Source organism: Acanthaster planci, linkage group LG05 (genome assembly GCF_054643075.1).
Source record: "Acanthaster planci isolate LZ-2023a linkage group LG05, COTS_SCS, whole genome shotgun sequence".
Classification (NCBI taxonomy): domain Eukaryota; kingdom Metazoa; phylum Echinodermata; class Asteroidea; order Valvatida; family Acanthasteridae; genus Acanthaster; species Acanthaster planci.
Genome location: NC_141781.1, coordinates 20,034,064 through 20,058,134, shown reverse-complemented (window position 1 = coordinate 20,058,134; position 24,071 = coordinate 20,034,064). Strand labels below are relative to the sequence as shown.

At 44.0% G+C, this 24,071-nt stretch overlaps 2 protein-coding genes across 7 annotated transcripts in view; one reads left to right on the top strand and one right to left on the bottom strand.

Moving 5' to 3' along the window:
• The window catches only part of LOC110990078 (uncharacterized), a 16,412-nt gene extending 5,457 nt beyond the window's left edge, over positions 1-10,955 (bottom strand). For 2 of the 6 annotated variants that reach the window (XM_022254883.2, XM_087137124.1), the window contains exons 1-3: positions 2,483-2,801; positions 1,026-1,857; positions 314-403 (exon numbers count right to left, since the gene is read on the bottom strand). In XM_022254883.2, the coding sequence (XP_022110575.2) occupies positions 314-403; positions 1,026-1,857; positions 2,483-2,583 (1,023 nt within the window). In that variant the 5' untranslated portion in view covers positions 2,584-2,801. Of the gene's footprint in view, positions 1-313; positions 404-1,025; positions 1,858-2,056; positions 2,448-2,482; positions 2,802-10,903 lie in introns of those variants that run through there. The other 4 variants (XM_087137123.1, XM_087137122.1, XM_022254880.2 and 1 more) reach the window with 4 other exon arrangements.
• On the top strand, positions 2,868-24,071 carry LOC110990079 (OTU domain-containing protein 7B-like). Its single transcript, XM_022254886.2, has 9 exons — positions 2,868-3,049; positions 5,322-5,593; positions 9,634-10,134; positions 13,390-13,614; positions 13,997-14,095; positions 15,598-15,734; positions 16,316-16,416; positions 17,733-18,079; positions 18,853-24,071. Exons 2-9 carry the CDS (start codon positions 5,515-5,517, stop codon positions 20,310-20,312), a joined length of 2,949 nt encoding a protein of 982 aa, XP_022110578.2. The 5' UTR covers positions 2,868-3,049; positions 5,322-5,514; the 3' UTR covers positions 20,313-24,071.

The following is a 24,071-nucleotide window of genomic DNA, read 5'->3' as shown; positions in this document are numbered from 1 at the left end:
TCCATGCACACATACACTGCAGTGATTTCTGGTCTGAAATAAAAACTCACTGTCCATTTTAATGTCAAAACTGACAAATAACTTTGTGCCATCCATTTTTAACTGCAAATTAGAGGGGAGCAACATACTAGTAAGAACACAAAGTCCTACATTACGTCCTGCCTGCCCATTCACAAAGTGGAAACTGTTTTAAAGTATCGAAACATTTGCAGAAATTCATAACTGTAAGGGAAACACTGGCACGCTTTCTTTGGCTGTTTGGGGTGTTATGAGGGTAGACGAATATTGAATTTCCGAGTCTGATAGAAAGTACCTTGTCAACTGCTGAAGATGCCAACACAGCCTTTGCCATTTTGCATGCCATGAATGCAGACAGCCTGTCTTCTGAGGACATCAGGACACCCTGGAAATATGCCAACGGACAGAAAAAGAAATAGTTTTGAGCAGTTTCTATTACAAATTATCACAAAATGCCTTTCAATTTCAAAGTTCAGATTGTCTGTGATCCACTGTCAAGCGTAAGTTAAATCAGACGTGCAAACTCAGGACACCTGTCAAGTTATGATTACTGAAGCAACACGGGACAATGAATATGAAACATTCGTGATTTTACTTAATTGAAAAGGGTATAACTTGCAACTGGACTAGCGCCATGGCGATGATTAATTAGGTTTTGTTCTCCATATTGCTGGGACCCACACGTTATGAACATGTACATATTTCTGATTGCAAGGGGGCGGTGGCTTCCCCATTCTGACTTTCGGATGATCGACGAAGTCGAAACTTGGCAAATTACATTATTCATACTAGAGCCACGCTGATGAAATTCAACCGCAGTTCGCCGACAAAGACACAGTCATCTAACGACTCATCATGTTGAGTCTAACTTGTGACTGCCTTGTGAATGACTGGAAAGATGAAGAACTGCTGATTAAGTATAGCAAGTCCACCATCAAGATAACCGGTGGCCTCTTTTATGCCAACTTTTTGTGACTTGATGTAATGAATTGAATGGTAGAAATTACCAACTCCTCAAGTAGCGATCCGCGATTCACCATCTCAAGCTGCAGAGACAGCAGTTGTAGGCAGTGGACGGCCTCAAACAGCTCCTTGCCAACGGTGAGGCAGAGGAGCTTCCTGTCTCGAGACTTGGCAACAAATGATCTGTTGGTGCTCGTCACACTAGATTCCTCTTGGACCTGCCTCAATGTAAATGTACATGTTCTGATTTTCCTGCAAAACCCCTGGTCAGGCACACTGCTCCTTTCCAGCTGACCATGCTCCATCCTCTGAAGAGTTCCCACCTGGACTTGTGCCGTGTCGTCCGCTCGGAGAAGTTTCCCACTGTCAGCCGGCAGTCGTCTCTGATGAGGACAGCTTTTGTCACCCGGCCGAAAACAGCTATCACTGTCATCAACATCTCTTTGAAGTGAGTCGTCAAGTACTGCATTCGTGGTCTCTGCCAACTTGTGGCATGTTTGGTCTGATTCACAAATTTCTTCACAACTTTGATCAGCAAACCCTACATTCAGTGGATCTCCTGGTGATGACGTGCAGGTCTCCAGGGGCTGCAACGACACCCTATCAGAGCCGTGGTGTTCTAAATACCCAGTGTCATCCTGTGTCCTCGCTGTGCTTTTCTGTATAGAAACGTCATCCAAACCCCGTTGGTCTTCCACCCCTCTCAAAGCACGGGCATTCTCAGTTCCGTCCTCTCCTCGAAGCCAGCTCTTAAATGAAGACAAGTCTCTCAACTTGCTTGTTCCAGCCATGTGACAGAGACAGGTCTTGCGTTGGAGGTATTCATACAGTTTCGTGACTAGGGCGTCCTGCATAGCCATTATGTACACAGCCTTACTATGGAAAGAGAAAGCAGATACAAAATAATAATAAAGGAGGTCACGTAGGAAGTAATATTAGAAGCAGTGTTTCCAAATTGGTTAACAATTTGTGTTTGTACATGTATTTCCCTCCATTTTCTTTGGACATTACAACACTAGCCTGGCCTACACACTCACACATGTACTTGGACATATACATGTACAGACATCACTACCTTCTTCCTGCAGAGACGTTATGAACCATCTGAAAGCAATGATGGGTACCTCACTCTTCATGTATCACAGAATGAGCATATTGAGAGAGAGGAGTTTATTTCATGTCGGCAACAAATGAAATCCCAATAATGGGAACTGGTGTATTAAGTTTGATAATTGTACATAGTCTAGATTTTTAATGGGAGGTAAGTGGCATTCGTTGGCAATAAAATCAATACCATACATATGCATGTATTAGAGCCTTGGCCATTAGGCCTACATGTACGTACATGCACCAACCAATGCCACTCACTCGCCAAACTTCAGGAATATAAAGCATCACAGTCACTCAATTTAAAATCACAACACTCTACAAACAACATCCCACATCTGTGTGGATTAGAATTTTCAGGAGGTAAATTCAAAAAAACTGTATTTAGGCCTACAGCAAAGCCGAACTTTCCTTGACTGAGCTCTGTACATACAGGGGCGCGCATGCAGACGACACGACGATCATTGAGAAGATTAACTTTACAAAGGGCGCCATCAAGCGGCAGTCAAACCCGACATAACTTGCTTATGCGCTTACGGCTACGTTCACTGCAGGAAGAAGACGTCAAAATTAAAGCCGTAGCTGTAAAACAGCCCAGTCCGATCTACCGGATTATGATCAACCTCCTTTTCACAAAATTCGACCACATTTGAAAGGCAGGCAACGAATGCCGTGTCCCTGGGGACAAATTATAGGCAACTCCATCGATTGTAGTGACTACAAAATAGTTGCTGTACAGTTTCGCGGTACGTACGTGCGTACGTACGTGCGCACCGTACCTGGCCCGTACCGTCAGTGTCGTCTGTGAATGCAATCATCCCGTTCGTGATGGCGAGATGTCGGGGGAAAAATTCGTGACGAAGCCCAACGACATGAACGAGTAAAGTTGGTCTGTCCGAAAATGTCACTCTGACTTGCAGTTGCACGAATTGAGCACGACCAGGACCTGCTGGTTGGCAGGGTAGGCAAAATTTATTTAGGCCTAGGCCAAAATCTGATTTACGTGTACATGTATGTACACAACTTCACAACTTGCCACAAGTCTCGTCAAGCTCGCACCGGTACTCGTACCGTAGTCGCACTGTAGTATGCAGTTGGGCTGGCCCAACTATTGACATATTGTTGACCAATTTCTGTAGAAAGTTGCTTTAACCTTATGATCCACGTTTATGCATGAAATAGGCCCTACAGCATGTACATGTACAGGCTACATCATGTACAGTGTATAGCATTTCATGTACACGTATCATATGTATGTGCATGTAAGTTATGACATGACCTGATGACATTGTCATTGTTAATTATGACTTACATGATGTAATCTTTGGCACACGCTGGCACGTGCACATTGGACCTCTGTGCTGTCATGGCTGCAGTTAGGTCAGCCCAACTGTAGCACTCTAGTTGGGATGGGCCTAGCCCCACAAATAGGGCTGTAGTGGCTCTCTTTTACAATCTGTCTCTTATCTGTCGCCACCACAGCCCTACTTCAAGGCATATCTTTAATTCCTGAAATCCAAACTGCATGACTGTCACAAACTTTGAATCCTAGTATCTTCGGAAATGAGAATAACCCGACAATTTTACTTACACTGGCGTATTCCTCAGAGTTTGGACTTTTATGCCCCTTGTCCATGTAGGCCTATGAGCACCCTAAAGCTTTCCAAAACCGTGTATTTTCTGATGTATGGCTCCTTGAAAAAACTGGCCTGTAGTATTATGCTGACCATGGGCAGTGCCACTACAGCCCTATTTGTGGGGCTAGGACGGGCCCAACTATAGTTGGGATGGTTGTAGTAGTGTGGCACGGACCTTCGCGTCCGCTCCATCCTTAGCGTGGTGAAATCTTTGGCGCACCCTCTTAAAATCGTAGGCACAATTTTCTTTGACACATGAATGATCCTTAGTCTCTCCACTTTTTAATGACCATTTATTGACTGATTTCACTCATGTTATTCAGGTATTTTCCAGTCTTTTTGCCTTTACCCATTCAATCTCATGGTCGCACTCTCACACGCCATCTTTAAAATAAAATGAGTCTGTTGAACTTTATATGTCACTTGACCCTGGCCCGCAGACGGCTGTTCCATGTCAACACATATCTTACATGTATATACAACTAAAGTCTCACGGATGGAACGTTTGTGCAGGTAGGCCTAAGTTTATTTTTTGGTAGAGTTCTTGACATGGAACAGCCGTCTGCCTTTACCCGTTGAATGGGTAAAGGCAAAAAGACTGGAAAATACCAGAAAAACGTGAGTGAAACCATTTGATAAATGGTCGCAAGGGTTCCGGAAGCTCACTGTGTGACCTTTTAATTTCAGGCTCTATTCGGTGACAAGAGTCACAATCCATTACTGCGGTATTCCCACATGGGTGGACAGATTGAAATGCTCCCTCGGCCAATGGGAATGCACTGTTAACCCAAATCACGCATGCGTCAACTTAATGCCCCTGAATGACCTGACACCGCAAGTAATGACGTCAGCAAATCGGTCTACCATTTCTACATGTATACCAGTACGTTGTTATTATGTGTAGGTATGGACCATTCCACTCTGGTAATGCTAGGGTGTGCCATAGCACGTGCTCATTATGCCATTTTGTTCGACTTGGCAACTCACTCTTGCAGAGAAATATTGTGCATTGTGGAAGAAACGCCAAGTAAAAGTATACAGGTGATTCGGATGAGTCCTGTCGGGCATGTGCAGCCAGAAATGAGACGGCCGAATCCACACGGTCTTCCTTGTACAGGCTCTGTCTTCTTCGGTCTCATTTCTGGCTGGGTATACTGTCGGGTGTGAGCCACATGAAGTTAAAAGGTTGAGAAAGTTTCTACCGGTATATGGTGTCGGGGTAAATTTGCCTTTGGGCAGCTCAACCACAGCACAAGACTGGGACGTTCCAACTAATACATGGACATGTAATTGGAACAGATGCTATAGTTGGGGCGTAAAGGCTACAAGTACATACACGTGTACATGTACGAATGAGTACCCACAGAAAACTGTTCCCCATGATTAGCATTTTTAACCATGTACATGTAAGTGATGCCTGAGTACATACATGTATATGTAGGATACATGGTTTGAAATGGTCCAGCAGATACATTGGACTGGTATCTAGTACCGTTTGATATCAGAGATGCTTAATTGAAGAGCCTAACATTGCACTTGTGATGGTACATGTACTTACTGTTTGTGATGTTGCTTTGTCCATTTGTGTTACTGCAGATCAGGTCTTCATGCAGCAGTTCAAGTAAAAAGCTGTGACCTTTAATCTGTGCGTTCGTCGCTCCCCTTTGCTGCAAGCAAGTTGGTGTGAACAGTGTAAACTGCCGTGGCTGTACGGCCGGAAGCACCATAGCACTGCGTCACCTTCGAAGCGACGCACACTTGGTTTTGATTGCGGACTTTGCCAACGACCATGGATCGGCAAGGCGTGCTGGCAAGGTTCGTGGAGGTCACAGGCTGCGACCAGGGACTAGCTGCGGATCTCCTAGCAGGTACGCTGGCCTACATGATGGGATAATATTGTGGCATGTGCTGCAGCCCGGAGTCAGAGCTGTCGAGTAGGGCTAAGTCAATTCGAATAATTCACTATTCGAATATTCAACCTTCACTTTGATAAAATATCCGAATATTCGGTTGTACTGCCTGGCAGATTGTTGATGAACAAACCATATGACATAATGGCAGGTTCCTCAAACTATGGACCATTAGATAACGCTCAACTTTAGGGGTTCATTTTTTCTGAAGTGAACAGCAGTGAATTAATTCCAATGTGTGATGTAATGAGCGAAGTCATGGCTGATATCTGGAACAATGATGACCGTGTCAACCTTTCAACTTAATTGGAGTTAATTAATTAAAGTCTTGAACGTCAGCAAGACATCTGCACTAGTAAGCAGGAGGTCGTGGGTTCGAGTCCCACCCGAGTAAGCTTGTGAGGTTTTTTCGCAAGCTCTCGGACAAGCACTGAGCATACAGTGCTTATTAATATACGTTGGGTAAGGGCAAAACCGTTACATATAGTCAGCATTTTTGACGGACATGAACAACCTGTTGAAATCCAAGCCAATAGAATTGACTGAGGAGTGATAATCCCTGAGGTTATTTTACACAGATTTATATGTGGTGAAAGGTGATAACAGTTACACATATTAAAACCATAATCACGAAATAAAAAAACACCTCTCACAATTAATAAGGTCCCGAAGTCGGCAGTCGCGAATGTCATTCGATTCTGTCATTAGTGTCAAAAAAGCAAGTAAAATCCATATATCGATGTACAAGACAAGCTTTAAAAAAGAGTGCAAAAACCACTGCCAAACCATCATCCTTTTATGACTGGACCGATCCCATTTTTTTTAAGTACGTTTCCGAAAACCGCAGTCCAAAATACCGATCGTGGCGATTTTGCGGCTTCCATCAATCTCTCTCGGTGATGTTAGAAACATTTGCTGCATCGTGGCCTGTTTGACCTTCGACATCAACCCAGATAGTTTGCCCTCTTTCTTATTCGATATTCATGAGCCCCTCCACGAAATGGCGACACTCCGCAATTTTTCTCTTCGGAACAAGGTTTCTCAAAAGAAAATCCGTCATTCTGAATAACGTTCGAAAAAAAATGACATTCGAAACATAAAATACGATCCATGATGAAAATCTAATGCTCAGAGTTGTTAATTTTTATTTGATTTTCAGTGGAGATATCTCCAAAATAACCGGCAAAAAGAAAAGCGCGCATGGAATTTTCGAGCACTACATGTAACAGCATTTTCAGCATTCTCGTACGTCATGCAGTTTTGTCAAAATCTTCGAACGTCATCAAAATTCTGTCAAATATGACATTCATAGCGAACATATTGTACTCATAAATTTTGGATGGAGCCAAACTTAAAGATAATTTTTGGTGGTTGAAAGGTATAAGACCTGGCAGATACATGTACATGTATGGTAGTAAAGTGAGAGTGATTGTAAACGGTAAGAGAATGAAGAAAGCCAAACTTTTCTCATCATTTTCCGTCAATTTTGTGCCCTTTTTTCTGTGGCTTATATTTTTTAAAAGTTATTTCTTAGGTGCTTTAAAATACTGTACGTCAGTCGAAAAATATACTGAATTCTCTTTCTCATTGAGAGAAGTTTTGAAATCAAGTCAAGTTTGATTTGAAATGGTAGCCAACCAAACGTCCACCATATGCCTAATTATCCCCAAATAATCATTTTTATAAATCTGAAGGTGCTAATTTGTATTTTACATGATCAAAGTCACTCTTTTAGAAGTTTTGAAAAAATGACATCCGGAGTTGCATTTTGGTCCATTTTATGAAGAAAATGCCATACATACAAAATCAGTTGCAATAACGCACCCAGTTCTTCATTATACACACATTCTCCACACATGCAAGCCAGCACCGGTTGTTGTCATTACTGAACAGGTTTTTCCAGCTGACTTTTGAGACGATATATAACTGTACATGTACAGGTAGTGGTGGAAAATATTTTTGCCCCTGGCTATGAAAGGATTACAAATCTTTTTTTTTTTCTTTCTTTCTTTTTTTCGTTAAACTGATCTAGTTTCTTTCCAAGTAGTGTTTCCCCGATGAGACTTACATGCACATGTAGTTTTTTTGCATTTTTCATTTCGCAGATCTGGGGGTTACTAACTTGTTGAGCCTGGTACACATGTACCGGCAGAAGAGAAACACAATTAGTAAAGGTCTTTATTTCCCGTCTTTGGTGGGGGGAGGATGGTTGCTGATTTGAAGAAAGCAGCAAAGTGCAATACAGAAGGCAACTATGGCACTCCAGCCTGCCTTAATTTAACAATGATAATAATTAGAATTTGTTCTGTCCGTGCTACGTACCGTATTTACCTATGCATGGTGCATGTACATGTATCGTACATGAACATGTATTGGTACTGTACATGTGTATGTGTGCTGTCATAGGGCAAGCTGGTAAACAAACATGTACACACCCAACTTCTGCATGTGCGGTACATACATACATAGGGGATGATGCATGTATGATGTGCATGTACATGTATCTGCACTGGTATCACATATATACATCCTACATGTACATGTACACGTACCATACACACCCATGTGATGAGGAGTAAAACAATAGTTTAGTGCCCATACAGTGGGAACCGCATAAGACAGTGCACCGGTATACATACATGTACATGTACATGTACAGGTGCAACTTGTGCGGTGACTGATTCAGAAATTATTCAGTCCATTATCGTCTGTCAATGAGTGCCAGAGCTTTACAATGTACATGTATGTGTATACTTCAAGGTTAGTGATTTGTCAATCAAGTGCAAAGCCCTGACAGAGAAAGTGAACTGTAGGCCTGTTCTTTACCAGTGTCATTGTCCAGCCAACCGTGGGAATCCTGCATACTTGTGGTTTTCAAGTCAGAAGCCATATAAGACATGTACATTACAGTACAGTACTGTATACCATTGCCCAATACACGTACCGGTATGCTTTGGGTGAAACTGCATACAAATGTACGTGTATTCTTCAAAATTTTAGATACTGTATATTTTTCCCTTTCCTTCCCAACTAAATTACTAGTAACATACATGTACCTGTCGTTTCAGTTTTAAGCGGACCTTTAACCCAAAAAGAGCTGGGGGATCTGTCCCCCGCCCTCAACATTTTTCCCGATATGATCGCCACAGTGCATTTTTATTTCAGGAGTATGAGCCTTTTGGAAATTACCGTACATTAATTCTTGCGTGGTCATTTTGGCACTAATTTTGTGAAAATCAGACATGACGTACATGTACAGTTCTTGCACGGTGCACCCTTCCGAGATGGGTCAGCCAACAAAACCCAAAACCATATCGACGAAACTTCATGTGTGAAGCTTCACATCTGTAAGGATACCGGTAACAAGCTTCACATCTGTAAGGATAAGGAGCATATCTTTTACATGCCTGCACCAAGTTTCCAAAAAAAATCAAACAAAGTACAGCTGAGTTCTTGTCCCCCCCCCACTTTGAGATGGGCTAAAATAACCGGGCTCTTGTACATGTACATGTACACGTAGGGTTAACACCGGTCAAGCGCATGGCCTGTTTGATCCCCATGATAAAATCCAATCAAGAAAATTATCAGTCATGTTACAATGGAAGTTGATTTCAGGTTTCAGATATACACGTACATGTATGTGCTCTAAGTAAAAAGACTAGGACATGTACATGTACTTCAGGAGTTGTATCGTGAATGTATTTTGGTCTTTAGACCAGTGCAAACAGGAATTGAAATTCATACGTGTATTTCAACAAAGCATACAGGAAAAATTTCACCGATCTGTTGACATTATACATACATATTTGTATCACAGCCTGTACAGTCTGTTGAATTGGACATTTATTTTTTGTCCTTTCTGTTTTGATTTTTGGGCTGATGGACTTACATGTAGCTCATTTGAATACTGTTCCTTTACATTTAGAGTTGTTCCCTGTCAAGGACTGATTTATGTTTTCCTTAGTTTGGAGTTCATTCATTTTGGGGTTTTTCCACAGGGAAGCAATGGAATTGGGCTGCTGCAATCAATGACTATAACCAGCTTATCGGTAATACCTCGGCTGGCCATAGTACACCACCAGCACCGTCGTCCGATCCCCCTCAAGCAACTGCAACTGTGCCCGCTCAACCCCCAACCCCCAAATCCGTTGCACTCAACCATCAACCCAACCGGCCCCCTGCCACCCATCAGCCGGTATCCAGCCAACAACCACAGCATGCTTCCTCCCGGCAGGATGGATCCCATCAGCAGACAGGCCCAACGAGTGGGCAGCCCCTACCCAAGCATCAAGTGGTACAGCCCAGTGGCATGAATGCATCGTTATCGGCAGCCGCAACTTCCTCCATGAGTAATCAGAGTGTAGGCAGTCCATCTTCACAAAGTGGGGACCCACCATCTCCCGGGGATACAGGCAGGGAAGTGTCATCGCAGCGCTCCACGGACCTCAAACTTTCCCTGCCAAAAGACGAGAAGGATGCCCCGGCACGATCACCAGCACGTAAGTAAATGTCCTTTCTGTCTCCGAATACTGTTCTTGCCCAGTTGCCTACATGCGGTTTGGCATTCTAGAGCTCTCCGAAATTGTGCTTCTTGTCAACTTGGTCTTTTTTACACAGATCCAGATTAAGTTCAGTACAAATGTTGTTTGCTTTGTAACTTTAACTGCCTCGTGCCAGATGACGTGTAAAGACCCGGGGATTCTCTGAGCCAGTCACTCAGCCGTACATGTACGTGTGAACATGTCATGGCAGCTTTGTTTGGATGGCATCTGAAATCAGCATCATGCTTGAATAATTCCCATCCTGTTTGCACTCACACACACACACCCCCAGTCAGTCAAACTAATTCAGTAAACATTGGGCATGCACAATGGAGCCGTGTGCCGTTGCTGTGCACATGTACATGTGTGTTGTAGCCATATCACTCTGCCTCACGAATGCCAAAAGCAACAGTGTGGTATTATAGAAATGTACATGGTACACATGTTCCATTACACCTATCAATGAATAGCATTCTAGAGTCCAACTTTGTATAATGTCAAGTCAAGTAAACTTGATTATCTCTCATTGGAGAAACTGTGTTGTGGCCGGTGACACAGTACTTCACATTAATAAATGATAATGATACCAGTAAAACAACTAATGTACACCTAGCCATTGCACATTTTTGTACCACAATGACAACACATAAACTGAACGTACATGTACATGTAAACCTGAAAATAAAAGGCTCTGAAAGTAGAAAGTAAAAGCTAAAGATTAGCTTACATGTAAACATTTGAAGTTCACTGTGCATGGTTTAACACACTCGTTACATCTGTTGTACAGTACATGTACACTGTACATGTACATGAATACCCTGTCCTGTCATACTGTGATTTCAAAGTCCACATTTTCAGCCAGAAAATAATTGCTGTGCCTGGGACAAGTTTGTTGCGGAATAATGCCAAGAGGTCATCGGGGTTCAAATCATATGTTGCTCGTGGAGCCCAACAGGAATGTATTTGCAGGCCATAGGGTCTGCAGCCTTTAGTGCAGGCACATCAACCTGCAAAAAGTGTTTTGCCAAAAAGGTGAAATACGTGTACATGTAGAGTATTGAGAGGGGAAGAGGCCAGCTACACTGTACATGTATATTTTTACCACTGATAGCTGAGAATGCTGTTTTGTTGAACGCAGTGCAGCAATCGTCATGAGCCTGAATCCGTCACAAGTCCTTAGATGTACATGTAGCACATGTACGCGTACAGTACATGTTAGTGACTGTTCAAAACGTTCATGTACGGTACATGTACATGTACTTTCAGTACACAGTATAGTCTCATACGGTGCAGTACACACACTCCCACACCATACACGTATGTATACACGTGGTTGTGGGGATGTATGCATGTACACTCGACATTTCACTATTTTGAGGGGACCGAAAAGGTTGTGGGGACTCAGAAATGTCCCCACAACTCGGTTCAAATTTCCCTAACAAAAGAAATTGTCCCCCAAACGTGGTGAGTGCCGAGCCCCGTAAACATGTACTGTACATGTACATGTATGTACATGTAGCTTTATCTACCAGTACATGTACAGTGTACATGTACACCTGTGCATTGATCAGTCATTTATGCATGCATTATGCATGCACCGGTGCCTCCCACGGTACAGGATGTGCCAAATCAAGCTGCTTGAGTCGTTGGAGTGCGATACACAGTATCTCATCAATCTTTGCACAGTCCCCCCCCCCTCCCAAATACTGAGTCACGCCGAGTCGGTCCCTGTACACGTACGCGCAGAGTGGCTGACAACTTGACATTTATCACAGGGAAGTGGGCATTTAGTTGACAAGTTGCTGGCCCGCGTTTGCTTCCGTTGTGTGTGTGTGTGATGGGGTTGCAGCGTGCGCGTATTGTACATGTAACGTGTATTTACCGTGACTGCCCTCGTTTTGAAGTATTTCAGGAAACTAGTACAACATGACAACACTGCATGTACATTAAAGGTACTGGGCACCACTGGTGCATGTAAGGCACACCGAATCAGATTCGTTGCATACGCCAGTACATTTATGTAGGTCATTTCAAGGCTGTTGGTGGTTGAAGGCTAGGAACTTGTCAGCATGGTCACTGTGTGTAACTGGAAAATTGAGCCCGTACATACATGGACATGATGGAGTTGAGATGATTCTTTATTTGCCTCAATTCATGTGGGTACATGTACATGTACGTAGCAGTGAGCTTTAGGCACACTGTGCTAAGCATTCTCTTGGTATTTTCATACATGTTCATACAGGCAAATGACAGGTGTGGATGGGGGGAGGGGTGGAGTTGGTCAGGGTGGAACAGAGGACAGAATACAAATTATGGAGCAAAGGATGTTTGGTTGTCGTCCGTTGTCAGTCTATTGTCCTCCTTAAATTATGCGTGTAGTTGATCTACATGTATCATTTTCACAAAGAAGCCATTTTTAGATTTTGTTCACTTCCGAGTATTTAAAATCTGTATGTACATGTACTTTGTATTCATGTACATGCATGTTGTAAACTGTTGATTTGGATAGTACCGTACATGTATGACATGTATGAGACCGTTCTTTCAATGATATACTGTACACATACTGGAGGGCCTTTTGTTTCACAGGGATCTGGGTCTTGATCAGTGATCCTAACGCTGGTTCACACCATCCATTAGGCGAGTTTTGGTGTCTGGAAACCAATGCCGGATGACTGATCCTTATCCAGATCCATGTGATCTTGATCAGTGATCCTAATGCTGGTTCACACCATCTATTAGGCGAGTTTTGGTGTCTGGAAACCAACGCCGGATGACTGATCATGATCCAGATCCATGTGCAATAAACACGGCCCTACATCTACCGGTTCGTTTTTAATATTGTTTAAAATCAGTAAAGTGCATGTACAGTGTACATGTACAGTACATTTATGATTACAGCGGGTTCAATCACAAAAAAGCAATTGTTCATCAGAATGGATGATCATTTGTTGTGTAATGTCATTTAAGTGCTTTCATATCAAGCCTCCAGTTCAAACTTGAAACGGTAACCTTGCTTTCAGTGTGGCGGACCCTAAAGTAAGATGTAGGAGAGAGTTTTAAGCAATAGGAAACACGTGGCAGTGGTACATGTGTACATGTACTGTACGTGCATTGCAGACATTGCAAACTGCAACTCTGTGTGCTGGTGTAATGTAATAATGCATGCATGAGTACCGTGAAAGCATGTAAGCCTAACATTGTTTCTTTCAGCAACAAAGAAGCTGCAACGGGGCATATCCAAGGCCAACTGTGCCCTCGTGGACCTCGGCCGCAAGCGAGTGACGGAGGACGAGCAGGACCACGCCCATCACCTGGTGGACACGCCCATGTATACCTTCATCCTGCCCGACTTGGCCGTCTTCCCGGCCGAGTTCCGGGCCTTCATGGAGAAGGACTTGCTGGAGATGACCACAATGGCCAATCTGGAAAATGCCGGTACTGGAAATATTGCCCATATCCTGGTCCCAGTTCCATTGGGAGTCATATTATTTGCATTGCGCCTGCAGTACAGGTCATTCGTTTTGATTGAGTGATGGTTTACTTTTGAAAAGGTATGCCATTTGACCCATTTATTTCAGAAGTTTATTTTGGTTATCTTTTCCTTGAACATGTTTACCCGTGAAACCAAACTTCTTAATCACTGACAAATATTCGAAAATACTACATGTACATATAAGTAGCAGAATGTAAGCTGTTTCCGGTTTGCACAAACGCAGTACGGTACCTTTGCATATTGTCTGTGATTCAGATTTTTTTTTCACATCAATTACAGTGTGTAAACTTTTACGGTACGTTAACATTGTGTCTGGATTTATAGGCCGACTCAACTGGTGGGCAGAAGGCAACGCATGCAGTCGTTTGTGGCCGATGGCAACCACTGGAGATGGCAACTGCTTACTGCATGCTGCATCCTTGGGTATGTAGACCTAAGTAAACACCAGATGACATGAAGAGAGGGTAACTGTGAAAGTTCTTGGAAAAGAAATACGCCAAATTGAGAGATCTCTGCCAATGGACATTGCATATATGCAGAATGAATAAATGCTCAATATTATGAGTTACATGTAAATACGTGTAGATTTTACCAAGCTACATGTAATTCGTATGAGAGTGTGCTGACCAACCTGTAGAGGCAGTGATTTACCGGTATAGCCCTTCAGAAGTTCATGGACTGCTGGAGATTTGATACGTTTTTATACACTGCAGTTCCAAGTTAGCTCTGAAAATGGAAATGGGAAATATTGAGGAAATAATTCACGTTCATGTTCACAGTCAACAAGGCACCACCCTGTTTTCACACTCGTGTGAAAAACAAAAGGTAAAAATCTTTTTCCAACTTGTCTGAAAAGGCGTGAAAATTGTTTCTCACTGTTTTTCACGTTTTTTTTTTATGAAAATGAATTTCCTAGGAAGAGAAAAAGTGTGAAGAGAATTAACATTCCCAATTGAACTTTTCAATAAGGGCGATTCACAGTCAGAATGCGCATTGTGATTGGCCAACGCTTTGCAAACTCTTGGAGGCGCACTATTGTGAATCGCCCGTATTACAATGTACTGTACATGTGTACCAGTACATGTGGAGGGGTAGTGCTGGACATCATTTGACACCAGGGGGCATCAGTTGCATTTTCTCAGATACTTCAATGGGAGACTCGTGAGATACTTGTTGGGGGCAACCATACTGGTCCCCTTTGATTAGCTCACTATCTGCTCCGCGCGTTAACAAAAGAGGGCATGTTCTTAAATGAATTTGGCAGTCCTTTGGTATGAACTCACACCACAGAGGTGCGCAAGTTTGTGCCCATTTGACGTGGAGAAGGTGAATACGTGCAACAAATTTATTCCGGAATGTATGGTCTTCACGTGCACGTCGAACGCGTGCAAGAACTCGGTTGGGACAACGTCGTACCAGTCTGGCTTTCTTTTGCTGGTCAGGGTGAACTTCAGCTCAAAGTGAATTGTTTTCACCATTGTGAGCTTGCACAATACCGGTCGCTCTGTCATGCCTCAAACACTAGTGGACCGCTCACTAAGAACCAGGGTGTTGGTTGCCACCAAGCATTGCCAAGAATGGCTATTGCCCCTTGATCACTAATCTTTGTGTAGTGCTTCTTTGCTCACCTTCCACCTCTGTGGCCTGGGTTCGAATCCCGGCTCGGTCCACATGTGGAATGGGTTTCCAACCTCTACCTGCCGCTGGGGTTTTCCTCCCACCTCTAAAACTGTGACCGCTTCTCATTGTCTCCTCTCTACAGGTTTCTTCAGGCTTGCGAGCTACGCTGCCTAGGGCCCTTTTGATGAATCCTCGGTGTCATTACCAGAAATGATTCATAATGATAATAGTTACTTATTAAAAAAGAACACTATGCAAAATGTTGTCCATGCTGTACCCTTTATGTGTGCCGTTTACGTACCCAGGTATGTGGGGCTTTCATGACAGGCAGTTGACCCTACGCAAGGCCTTGTATCACACCCTGACGGAGAACCCCCGCAGCCCTCGCATGCAGAAGCTGAAGAGACGCTGGCGTTGGCAACAGACAGAGGTCAACCAGAAGGTGGGTTTTACTTGTACAGTTTTAGTCTTAAGTGTACGAAAATGCACATAGTTATAATATTTAAAAGATTCATGCATTGAATTTTTCGTAGACTCGCTTTTTGCGCGTCTTTAAACTCTTCATCGATATACGAATCTGTCTGGAATCCGGTGTTATATTTGAATCCATCGCAAGTCCCTGTAAGTCCATCACAAGTTATTCATTCTTAAGCCAATTCACAAGCTATTCAAATGAGCTGTGACAAAAGCATTCTTTTGTCTTTGTTTACCCTGTTACTTATGACTGATGCTATAATCTAAATGAGGTTAAGAGTGTTTTGAAGAGCGCACTGTTTGAAACATTAAAAACTGCTCGGCCAAACTTTTCTGGACAACTGTTCCGCTCTGAAGGGAAGTTGTTCCTGTGCGGATATATGCCATCCCTTGTTCACGCACAAATCCCATGAGGTCTTTGGGCAACAGGAGAGGTCAACTTGAGCACAGCTTCGCTCTGTGTCGCTCGTTGAGAACTTGTGAATGGAGTCCAGAGCCTTGATGTGCGTGCATATGTAGACTTTTCTGCCCTTGGATTTATTCCTCTAGTCTGGTCTTGTGTACTCCGAGGAGGAATGGGAGAAAGAATGGAAGAGCATGCTTCGTCTAGCCTCGGCAGAGCCACGGGCCCCTCTGACAGGAAGTTCAAGGTAAGGAGCACATAGTTGAGTCCCCTATTGAACATGGCACATTTCTCTCCATTTTCTAAGTGCCAAACCTCTTGGGTAAAACTTTAGATTCATTCAGGAAAAGATTGATACTGTTACTCCCACAATACATGCTGTTGAACCTCTTTGACGTTTAGTCTGGAATTCAAGCGCAGTGGTGCCTGGGAAATCAGTGTTGCACTCATGTGGCACTCTTGAACAAATATCCGAAAATCCCAGATTAACAAATAAGACGGAGGGTTCTAGACCATAGAGTGGAATCTTTCAGAGAGGCATTTTTTTTAATTATATTTTTTGTTTTGGAGGGCTCAAAAACTGAAAAGGCCTGTCGTGTGTTTGCACCCAAATTTTGTAGGGTGTAAGAATATTGATCCTTGCCGAATGTGTGACTGAAAAAAATGTTATACAATTTTGCCACAGCATGTTTTTAAAGAATAGTAATAAAACACGCTTCTCACACGCCATGGTGCATCTATCACAGGTTCCCGTTGCCTGCTGTGGGTTTTTCCCACATGAACTAATCACAAGGCTCCTTTCGTCATTGTATACGTACATGTGAATGTACCTTTTGAAAGGAGTGTTGTGATGATTGGTTTATATTTTTTTCAAGTATTTGTTCCAAGGTGCAGTCTATCACTTGCCGTTATCCAAAAAGAAGCTGCAGACATTATTGTCGAAAAGTATACTTGCTTCAAAGACAGTTAAGGGACGAAACTGCCTATGAAACCAGTCACTCTGGCAAGCTGTCATTTTGAGGAAACAATGAAAGCGGGCCATTTCCAACCATGCTTCTACAGACGATCTCTTTTTAGATTGTCATTAGAAGCATGCGCAAGCATTAGCACGTCACAGGCATGCACTGTTACTGTAATTTGTCGGTTCAGTGCATGACTGCGTAGCTACAACCAACTGAACATGAAAACATGTCCCAGACACTGAATTTAAGCGCAGTTATAAACTTGACTGGCAACATGCTTGTGATCAGAAATTGACATTTTAGAATGTGCCATACATACATGCATAATCACCGAGCTGAAACTTCATCCAGTTTATTCTTAGGCACACCTCGAAGTTCTTTGGATTTTGAGTAATTTTGTTTCCTCAGTGGAGCATAATGCTCAAATTATGACATATGATTGACTGTACCTTTAAGTTGCACGTCCATATTCACGATGCACTTGCACGAAGAAAACAGAGTGTCCCAAATGCTATACAGGGTGTCAAACAGATGCCCGGGTCCAGTGACTCTATTTCAGATGCTTCATGTCACCAGAAACTCTTTGATTTGCATTGTCCAGGAGTTCCCTGCCAACACTCTCCGAAGACAAGCCCCCGACCCCGACAGACAATGGAGAGGAGCTGACCTACGAGAGCCTGGAGGAGTTCCACGTCTTTGTCCTGGCGCACATCCTGCGGCGGCCCATCATCGTGGTCTCGGACACCATGTTGCGGGGCGCCGACGGCGAGGCCTTTGCTCCAATCTCCTTTGGCGGCATCTATCTCCCGCTGGAGGTACCCCACCGGAGCTGCGAGGCCTCCCCCTTGGTGCTGACCTATGACACAGCCCACTTCTCAGCCTTGGTGCCCATGGAGCATGATTTGGAGGACTACGACAGCCAGAACGGAAGCAGCAATCCTTTGCCGGGTAGGCTGTGATTTTACACCATAACTTGCTGTAATGAACCATTTAACTTTTGTGCTAGACGGGTTACAAACCCCATCACAGTTGCCGGTGACAGTAAACTTCCATACATGTCCTGGCAATTTTTATTTTGCAGTAGTGGGTGCAGGGTTGGCCTGGAAAGTCATGGAAAAGTCACAGAAAATTGGGTGAAAAATAGAATGTCCTGGAATCCCATTTTCAGAGGAAAAAAAAAGTTATGGAAAAGTCATGGAAATCAAGATCGTGGAAGGGTTATTTTTTGATTTGTTGTTTTGATGTGGTAACAGAATGGTAAATTGGTGGTGCGGAGAATTACTTCAGAGGGTTCGGAAGTACCTGGTATGTGTACAAATACTATGGGTGAAAGTACTGGTACCGGGTATTTGTGATGTGATCTGCGAAAACCCTTCATGTGGCGAGCTTTGTCTTTTTGGTACATATCAACATAAATTGATCTGGACACTGTCCTGTTTTCAAAGCTGTGTAATTCCTGATTCTAGACAACCTAGATTTACATGTATGGTGTAGACAACCTGAAAACAAGAGTGTGTCCACTTTGAAGTTTATATGCAGATGGTAAATCTGAAGGGTTTCCACAAATCACATCACATTTATGTGTAATAAGTATAGAACTTAAAGAGGGTGTGATAAAGTAACTGTAGGTTTCCCAAAGAGTTGCATGTTAACTTTGGAATCTGTATGATCATTTCTTGGAGCACTCTGACACAATTTACAATTTTGATTCTTCTGTGCAGTTGTCATACCCATCACTGACTGTTACCACAAGCTGCTCCCGGTGCATTTTGCGGTCGACCCAGGACCCACCTGGCAGTGGGGCAGCACCAGCAAGGCCGGAAGCCAGCCGGACAAGAGCCTTAGCACGGCAGACAAGCTCAAGCTGCTACACCAGTACCTGACCCTGGTCAAGGTTCCCATTGACCCTGGATCGGGGAGAGACGATTCACGGGAGCGAGAGGGGCAACAGTCACCCACAGCAACCTCCAACGGCCTGAAGGGCAAGGCCAAGATCAGTCGCCTCGACTCTGTCGAGCTTCATAAAAGCGACAAGGGCCGGAATTCGTTTGGCAGAAAACTGAAGCACTTCGCCAAGCTTGAAAAGAGCAAAAATGGCAGTTGGTCCGGTGACAGAAAGGTGCCGTTGCCGGAGAGGAAAATTGGAGCGATCACCATGGCTGAGTTGGAGGACCCAGCCATAATTGCCGGGGCCAAGATGAGCGAGAGGCGGCACCAGTTGCAAGAAGAGATGATCAAGAACTACATCGACAAGGCCAAGGAGAGGTTTGAAGAGGAGCGCCGACTCAAAAGGCTTCTCAAGGAGGAGAACCGTCAACAGGAGAAACTGGCAGCCTCCCGCCTGTCTCCGCCCAGGAACTGGGATGAACCTGCGGCCAACACCAGAGGCTTCTACCACGAAGACCCTGTGGGCCGGGGCTACAACGGACAAGAACAGTTGTACCAGAACAGGCAGCCTAGTCCCGAGGTCTACCGTCGGTACAACCAGCAGCCGGTGCATCTGAACGTCTTCCAGAACCCTTTGAGCCATACAAAGAGCAACCCTATACCCCAGGCTCTCAGGGCCCAGCCACATTATCATCAACAGCTAATGGCTTCCTTGACGAGTACGAGACCCGCAAGTTACCAGTACGGTTACCAGCTGGACGCACCAGTGGAGTCGACCGTTCTGGTCAACCAACTCAACGTTCGACCTCAGGGCTATGCTAACCGGCCAGCAGGCCGTGAGGAGAGGCCTGGAGCCATCAGCCAACTGGTGCAGGGAATCCACCAATTACAGCCTGGGGTAGGTGCATACCGCCAAACCCCATCACAGGCAGCTTCACAGCCGCCCAGGTCTCCCCAGATCGTCAGATCAGCCAAAGTGGCTTCGCAGCAGCTGCATCAATCGACCGTGGGGGCCTCCGTCTCCCCCCAGCCAGCTCATCAGCCGGGGTTTTGGCCGCTGCGAGCTCCCGACTCCCCGCAGTCTCCCTCAACTCAACCTCCCACATCCCCGCAGCCTCCCTTGAAATCAGCCCAACCAGCCAAGTCCCAAGAGTCCAAGGCAGCCAAGAGCATGCCCAGGGATGTTGGAAGTAGGCCCTGCATGAGAAAGGGCTGCGATTTCTACGGCACAGAGAGCACTGACTTCCTCTGTTCAAAGTGCTATGAAGCTAAACTCAAGACTGGTCGAAAATAGATACCAGTCAAATAAATACATGATGCCCGCTTTAGAAGCCTTTGCAGTGATAACCTCATAATCCTGTGATTTGTTGATATTAACTTGTTGAAAGCTAATTCATCACTTCGTATGTGATCTGCCAAGTGTGTGTGTGACTGCAATATGGTGCCTTGACTTTTGTGCTGTAATCAGCTCTAGTTCCATTTAACTTGAAATCAATTCTGATTCTAAAGTCAACTTGTTATACGCTGCGTGATAATAGGTCATGGGTGTCAGTCGTGTAGTTCGGAAAATAACCTCTTGCAGGCAAACGCTCGGTGGAGTACTGTTATTCATGAAGTGGAATGGGCTTGCGTGACAGTTCAGAGTGTTTGCCCCGGGACGTATCCTTAAGACTACGTCCAAATCATGTGCCTAGGGCTACCCGGTAGGTTAGATGCCAGCCGCATATATGAGGGCACATGTTGGAAGCCATTGTAGAGGATGGCCTACCTGAAGCAAAAGCTCAAGAGGTCAAATTTCCCTGCCCTAGTTTAGCTTCTACAATAGGCCCCCAAATTTAGGTTGGTTTAGGTAGAGGCCTGCCCTCACAAGGAAGTCATGGACTGATCAAGGATCTAGGATCATGGGTTGAATAATCTGGCCCTAAGGTCCACATTTGTGAAGGCCTTGCTTGGAAGGCGTTTAATGGAATGAAAACTGTTTAGACCTCAAACATGTCAAGGGCTGTCAAGCTCAGGATCTTCCGGGCCGCTGGTAGTCCATTCTGCTATCCGCCCCAAGTGGGACCAAAACAGGGGGACCCTAACCCCAACCCTTCAGAAGCCCCTCAATTGCACACCAGAATACTGAGGATGGTACTCAACATCGACAAGAGAGACCACATGGCCAGTAAAACCCCTCACAGCATACTACCTCGGATCCTGCAAAATATGGCATAAGTGGCCGACGGGCTTAGCAGAACCCTCCATCGGGCTACAGACATCCTGAGCTGCCAGCAAACCGTCTGGCGCTATGGAAACAACTCATGGGTTGAGGGCCAAGAGAAGAGTAGTGGATGAGCTATGTCAGTGTCCTAAGCCTTAGCAGAACCCTCCGTTAGGCTACAGACATCCTGAGCTGCCAGCAAACCGTCTGGCGCTATGGAAACCAACTCATGGGTTGAGGGCCAAGAGAAGAGTAGTGGATGAGCTATGTCAGTGTCCTAAGCCTTAGCAGAACCCTCCGTTAGGCTACAGACATCCTGAGCTGCCAGCAAACCGTCTGGCGCTATGGAAACAACTCATGGGTTGAGGGCCAAGAGGAGAGCAGTGGATGAGCTATGTCAGTGTCCTAAGCCGGATTCCACGGTGAAAACCGTGACAAAGCTTAAAAGATATTAAGGGAGACTAGAATCGCCGTAGGAGATCACGCCCGCGGGTGACAAAAGTATTAGGTTTAAAGCTACAACGATGAGTTCAGTGGGACAGTCTTCCAAGTGAAAATCTGTCAATCTAACCTGTTTCTGCTTTTCCGTCATTTTTAAGCTGTATTCCTTATGTATAGGCTAATCCGAATAGACGCCCTAACTGCAGTGGTATCGCACTCACACGCACATTCTACTACCTGACGCGCGCGTGGATTTGGCAAATGGCGACATTGGCCAGTGAGGCATGTTACACGGGCATACCAGCTGTCCTCGAGCGTCTTGCCACCGCAGTCCGAATGGCTTCTAAATTCTGGCCGTCGAGTTACACTATTATTTTATAACGTATATTCATTGCCACTTTCTAGCGTTTTCCAAAATGAGGAAGTCTTCCTTTGTTTTCCATTTTTCGTTACCACGAAATAGAAATGATTAATATGTATTTCTTTTTTTTTACAGTTTAGAAATTTCTTTTTCGTTTGTTATGGAACGGAATATTTGTATATCGGGCATATGGATACGCAGTGTACATTGTGCAAACATGTATGTTAAAGTTATGCATATTTTGCTTAGAATTCCTTAAATCTATTCTACTTTTCTGCTAGCATTTTAAGTTACTTTTATTTGAAGTAGAATGACACTTGTGCCAACATTTGTCAGTTGGCATGAATTACTTTTTACAACCCTGAAGATATAAGTATAATGTTGAGGTACAACTGTGTGTGGGTTTTTTTGGGGAGGGGAGTTGGTTTTGTTGTTTTTTTGAAAGCGCATCAAATGCCTTCTTTTTTACATCGTTTATAAGTTAAGTTACACGTACATTAACAACGTTTTTTCCAAGTTGACTTCCTAAAATCAAATAGTACTTAAATCTCACTTGGTGCAGTAAGGACAGGGAAAACAGCGTGCTACAGCATATAAGCACAAACCTAGGTTTTAAAAAGGATTTTCAATTTCTTCAGTTTTACGTTTGTGTAAGCATGAGGGTTTTTTCCATTCGGACGAAAGTTTCACTTCTACAGTCTGCGACGTGTTCTTCCACAAGGGCTTTCAAACGTATTTTTGATATTCTGTGTATTCTGATGGTCTTAAGCTTTTACTGAAATTCAAGCAGTTTTCTGCCAAATGTAGATGTTGGTTTAGCCTTGAGATAGAGCGCGCAAATTAGATATTTGTTACTGGCCGTGTCTTGAGTTTTATCAGCAAGTTCCTTGTTTATAAACAATTTACGTAGGTACAGTAGATGAACTTGTGCCAAGCAGTTAGGAGGATCGACTGGTCTCGGCACCGTTTCCACCTTTTCACGCAGGGTATAAGTGTTACATTTCCTCGCTGTAATGTGGACGGAATCCTCTTGTCAACAAGTCCATTTTGTCATCCCACGGATCTCTGTGGTAGCCGAAGCACACGAGGTCTTGCCCCCTACCCTTCCCAGAGGTTTTCGTTCCTCCACCCCCGCCTCACAAACCCGTAGCGATTTTTGAATTGACTTATAAGGGCATGGTCTTCCAGAAACTCTTCCGTCCCTGAAACTATTCTATTATAATCCATGTACTGCACTCGGCAGCTACTACAAAATTATTGAGTTCTTCTTAATTGCAGCATCTTTTCAGGCTACGAAACCCGTATTCACTTTCTCTTTCTTTACACCAAAGCACGAGGACCCCAATTCAGTGGAACATCTAATGAGATAAAACGCCGAGACAACTTTCACCATTTGTGTTGTCTTTGGCCTGGACTGACGGATTGGCGATTTGTTGAACATGGAGTCAGTGGATCTGAGAGTTTTCAGTCGACGAGGTTGCTGAAGGCGGCACATGACAGACCATAGTAACCAGAAGTCCCACAAAGCTTAAACCGAATGTTTACAATGTTACTTTGCGCTGATGAGAAATCTGCCAATGGGAGCAAGGTTGGAATTTTTTCACCCAATATGTGGAAACACCCAGTTAAACTACACAAAAGTGTTTGTATTCTAACGAAATATCCTCAAAAGATCGTGTTGATAGGCGTGTGTTGAGGGGATATTTTGTCTTGCATAAACTCATCAGCTTTGCTTTGGCCGTGTTACGGTTTGAAAAGGAACTCGATTACAGCAAGAGCGTTTACACTCGTATTCAGTGTACAAAATCATTTTGTCAAGTCCGTTGAGTCGTATCACACTGTGTAACATTTCAAATTGACTTTTGTAAAGTTTATTTAGAGAAGTCGCAGGTTTGTTTTTAAGCCCAAATAGTCATGGTGTAATAATATTTGTTGCTAGTTTATTCAACCTAAATAACTTCTGCATATGTTTTTGTTTCAATTTGTTAATTAAAAATTTGTTGCAAATTGTCAAAGGTGAGCAATACGGAATAAATTTTAGAATCAGA

What these genes read in the sequence shown, in the direction of transcription:
- LOC110990079 (XM_022254886.2), top strand. Translation starts at nt 5,515, where the DNA reads ATGGATCGGCAAGGCGTGCTGGCAAGGTTCGTGGAGGTCACAGGCTGC. An exon ending in CCCGGCACGATCACCAGCAC is followed by an intron (nt 10,135 to 13,389) that starts GTAAGTAAATGT and finishes TGTTTCTTTCAG; the next exon opens with CAACAAAGAAGCTGCAACGG. An exon ending in GGCCAATCTGGAAAATGCCG is followed by an intron (nt 13,615 to 13,996) that starts GTACTGGAAATA and finishes CTGGATTTATAG; the next exon opens with GCCGACTCAACTGGTGGGCA.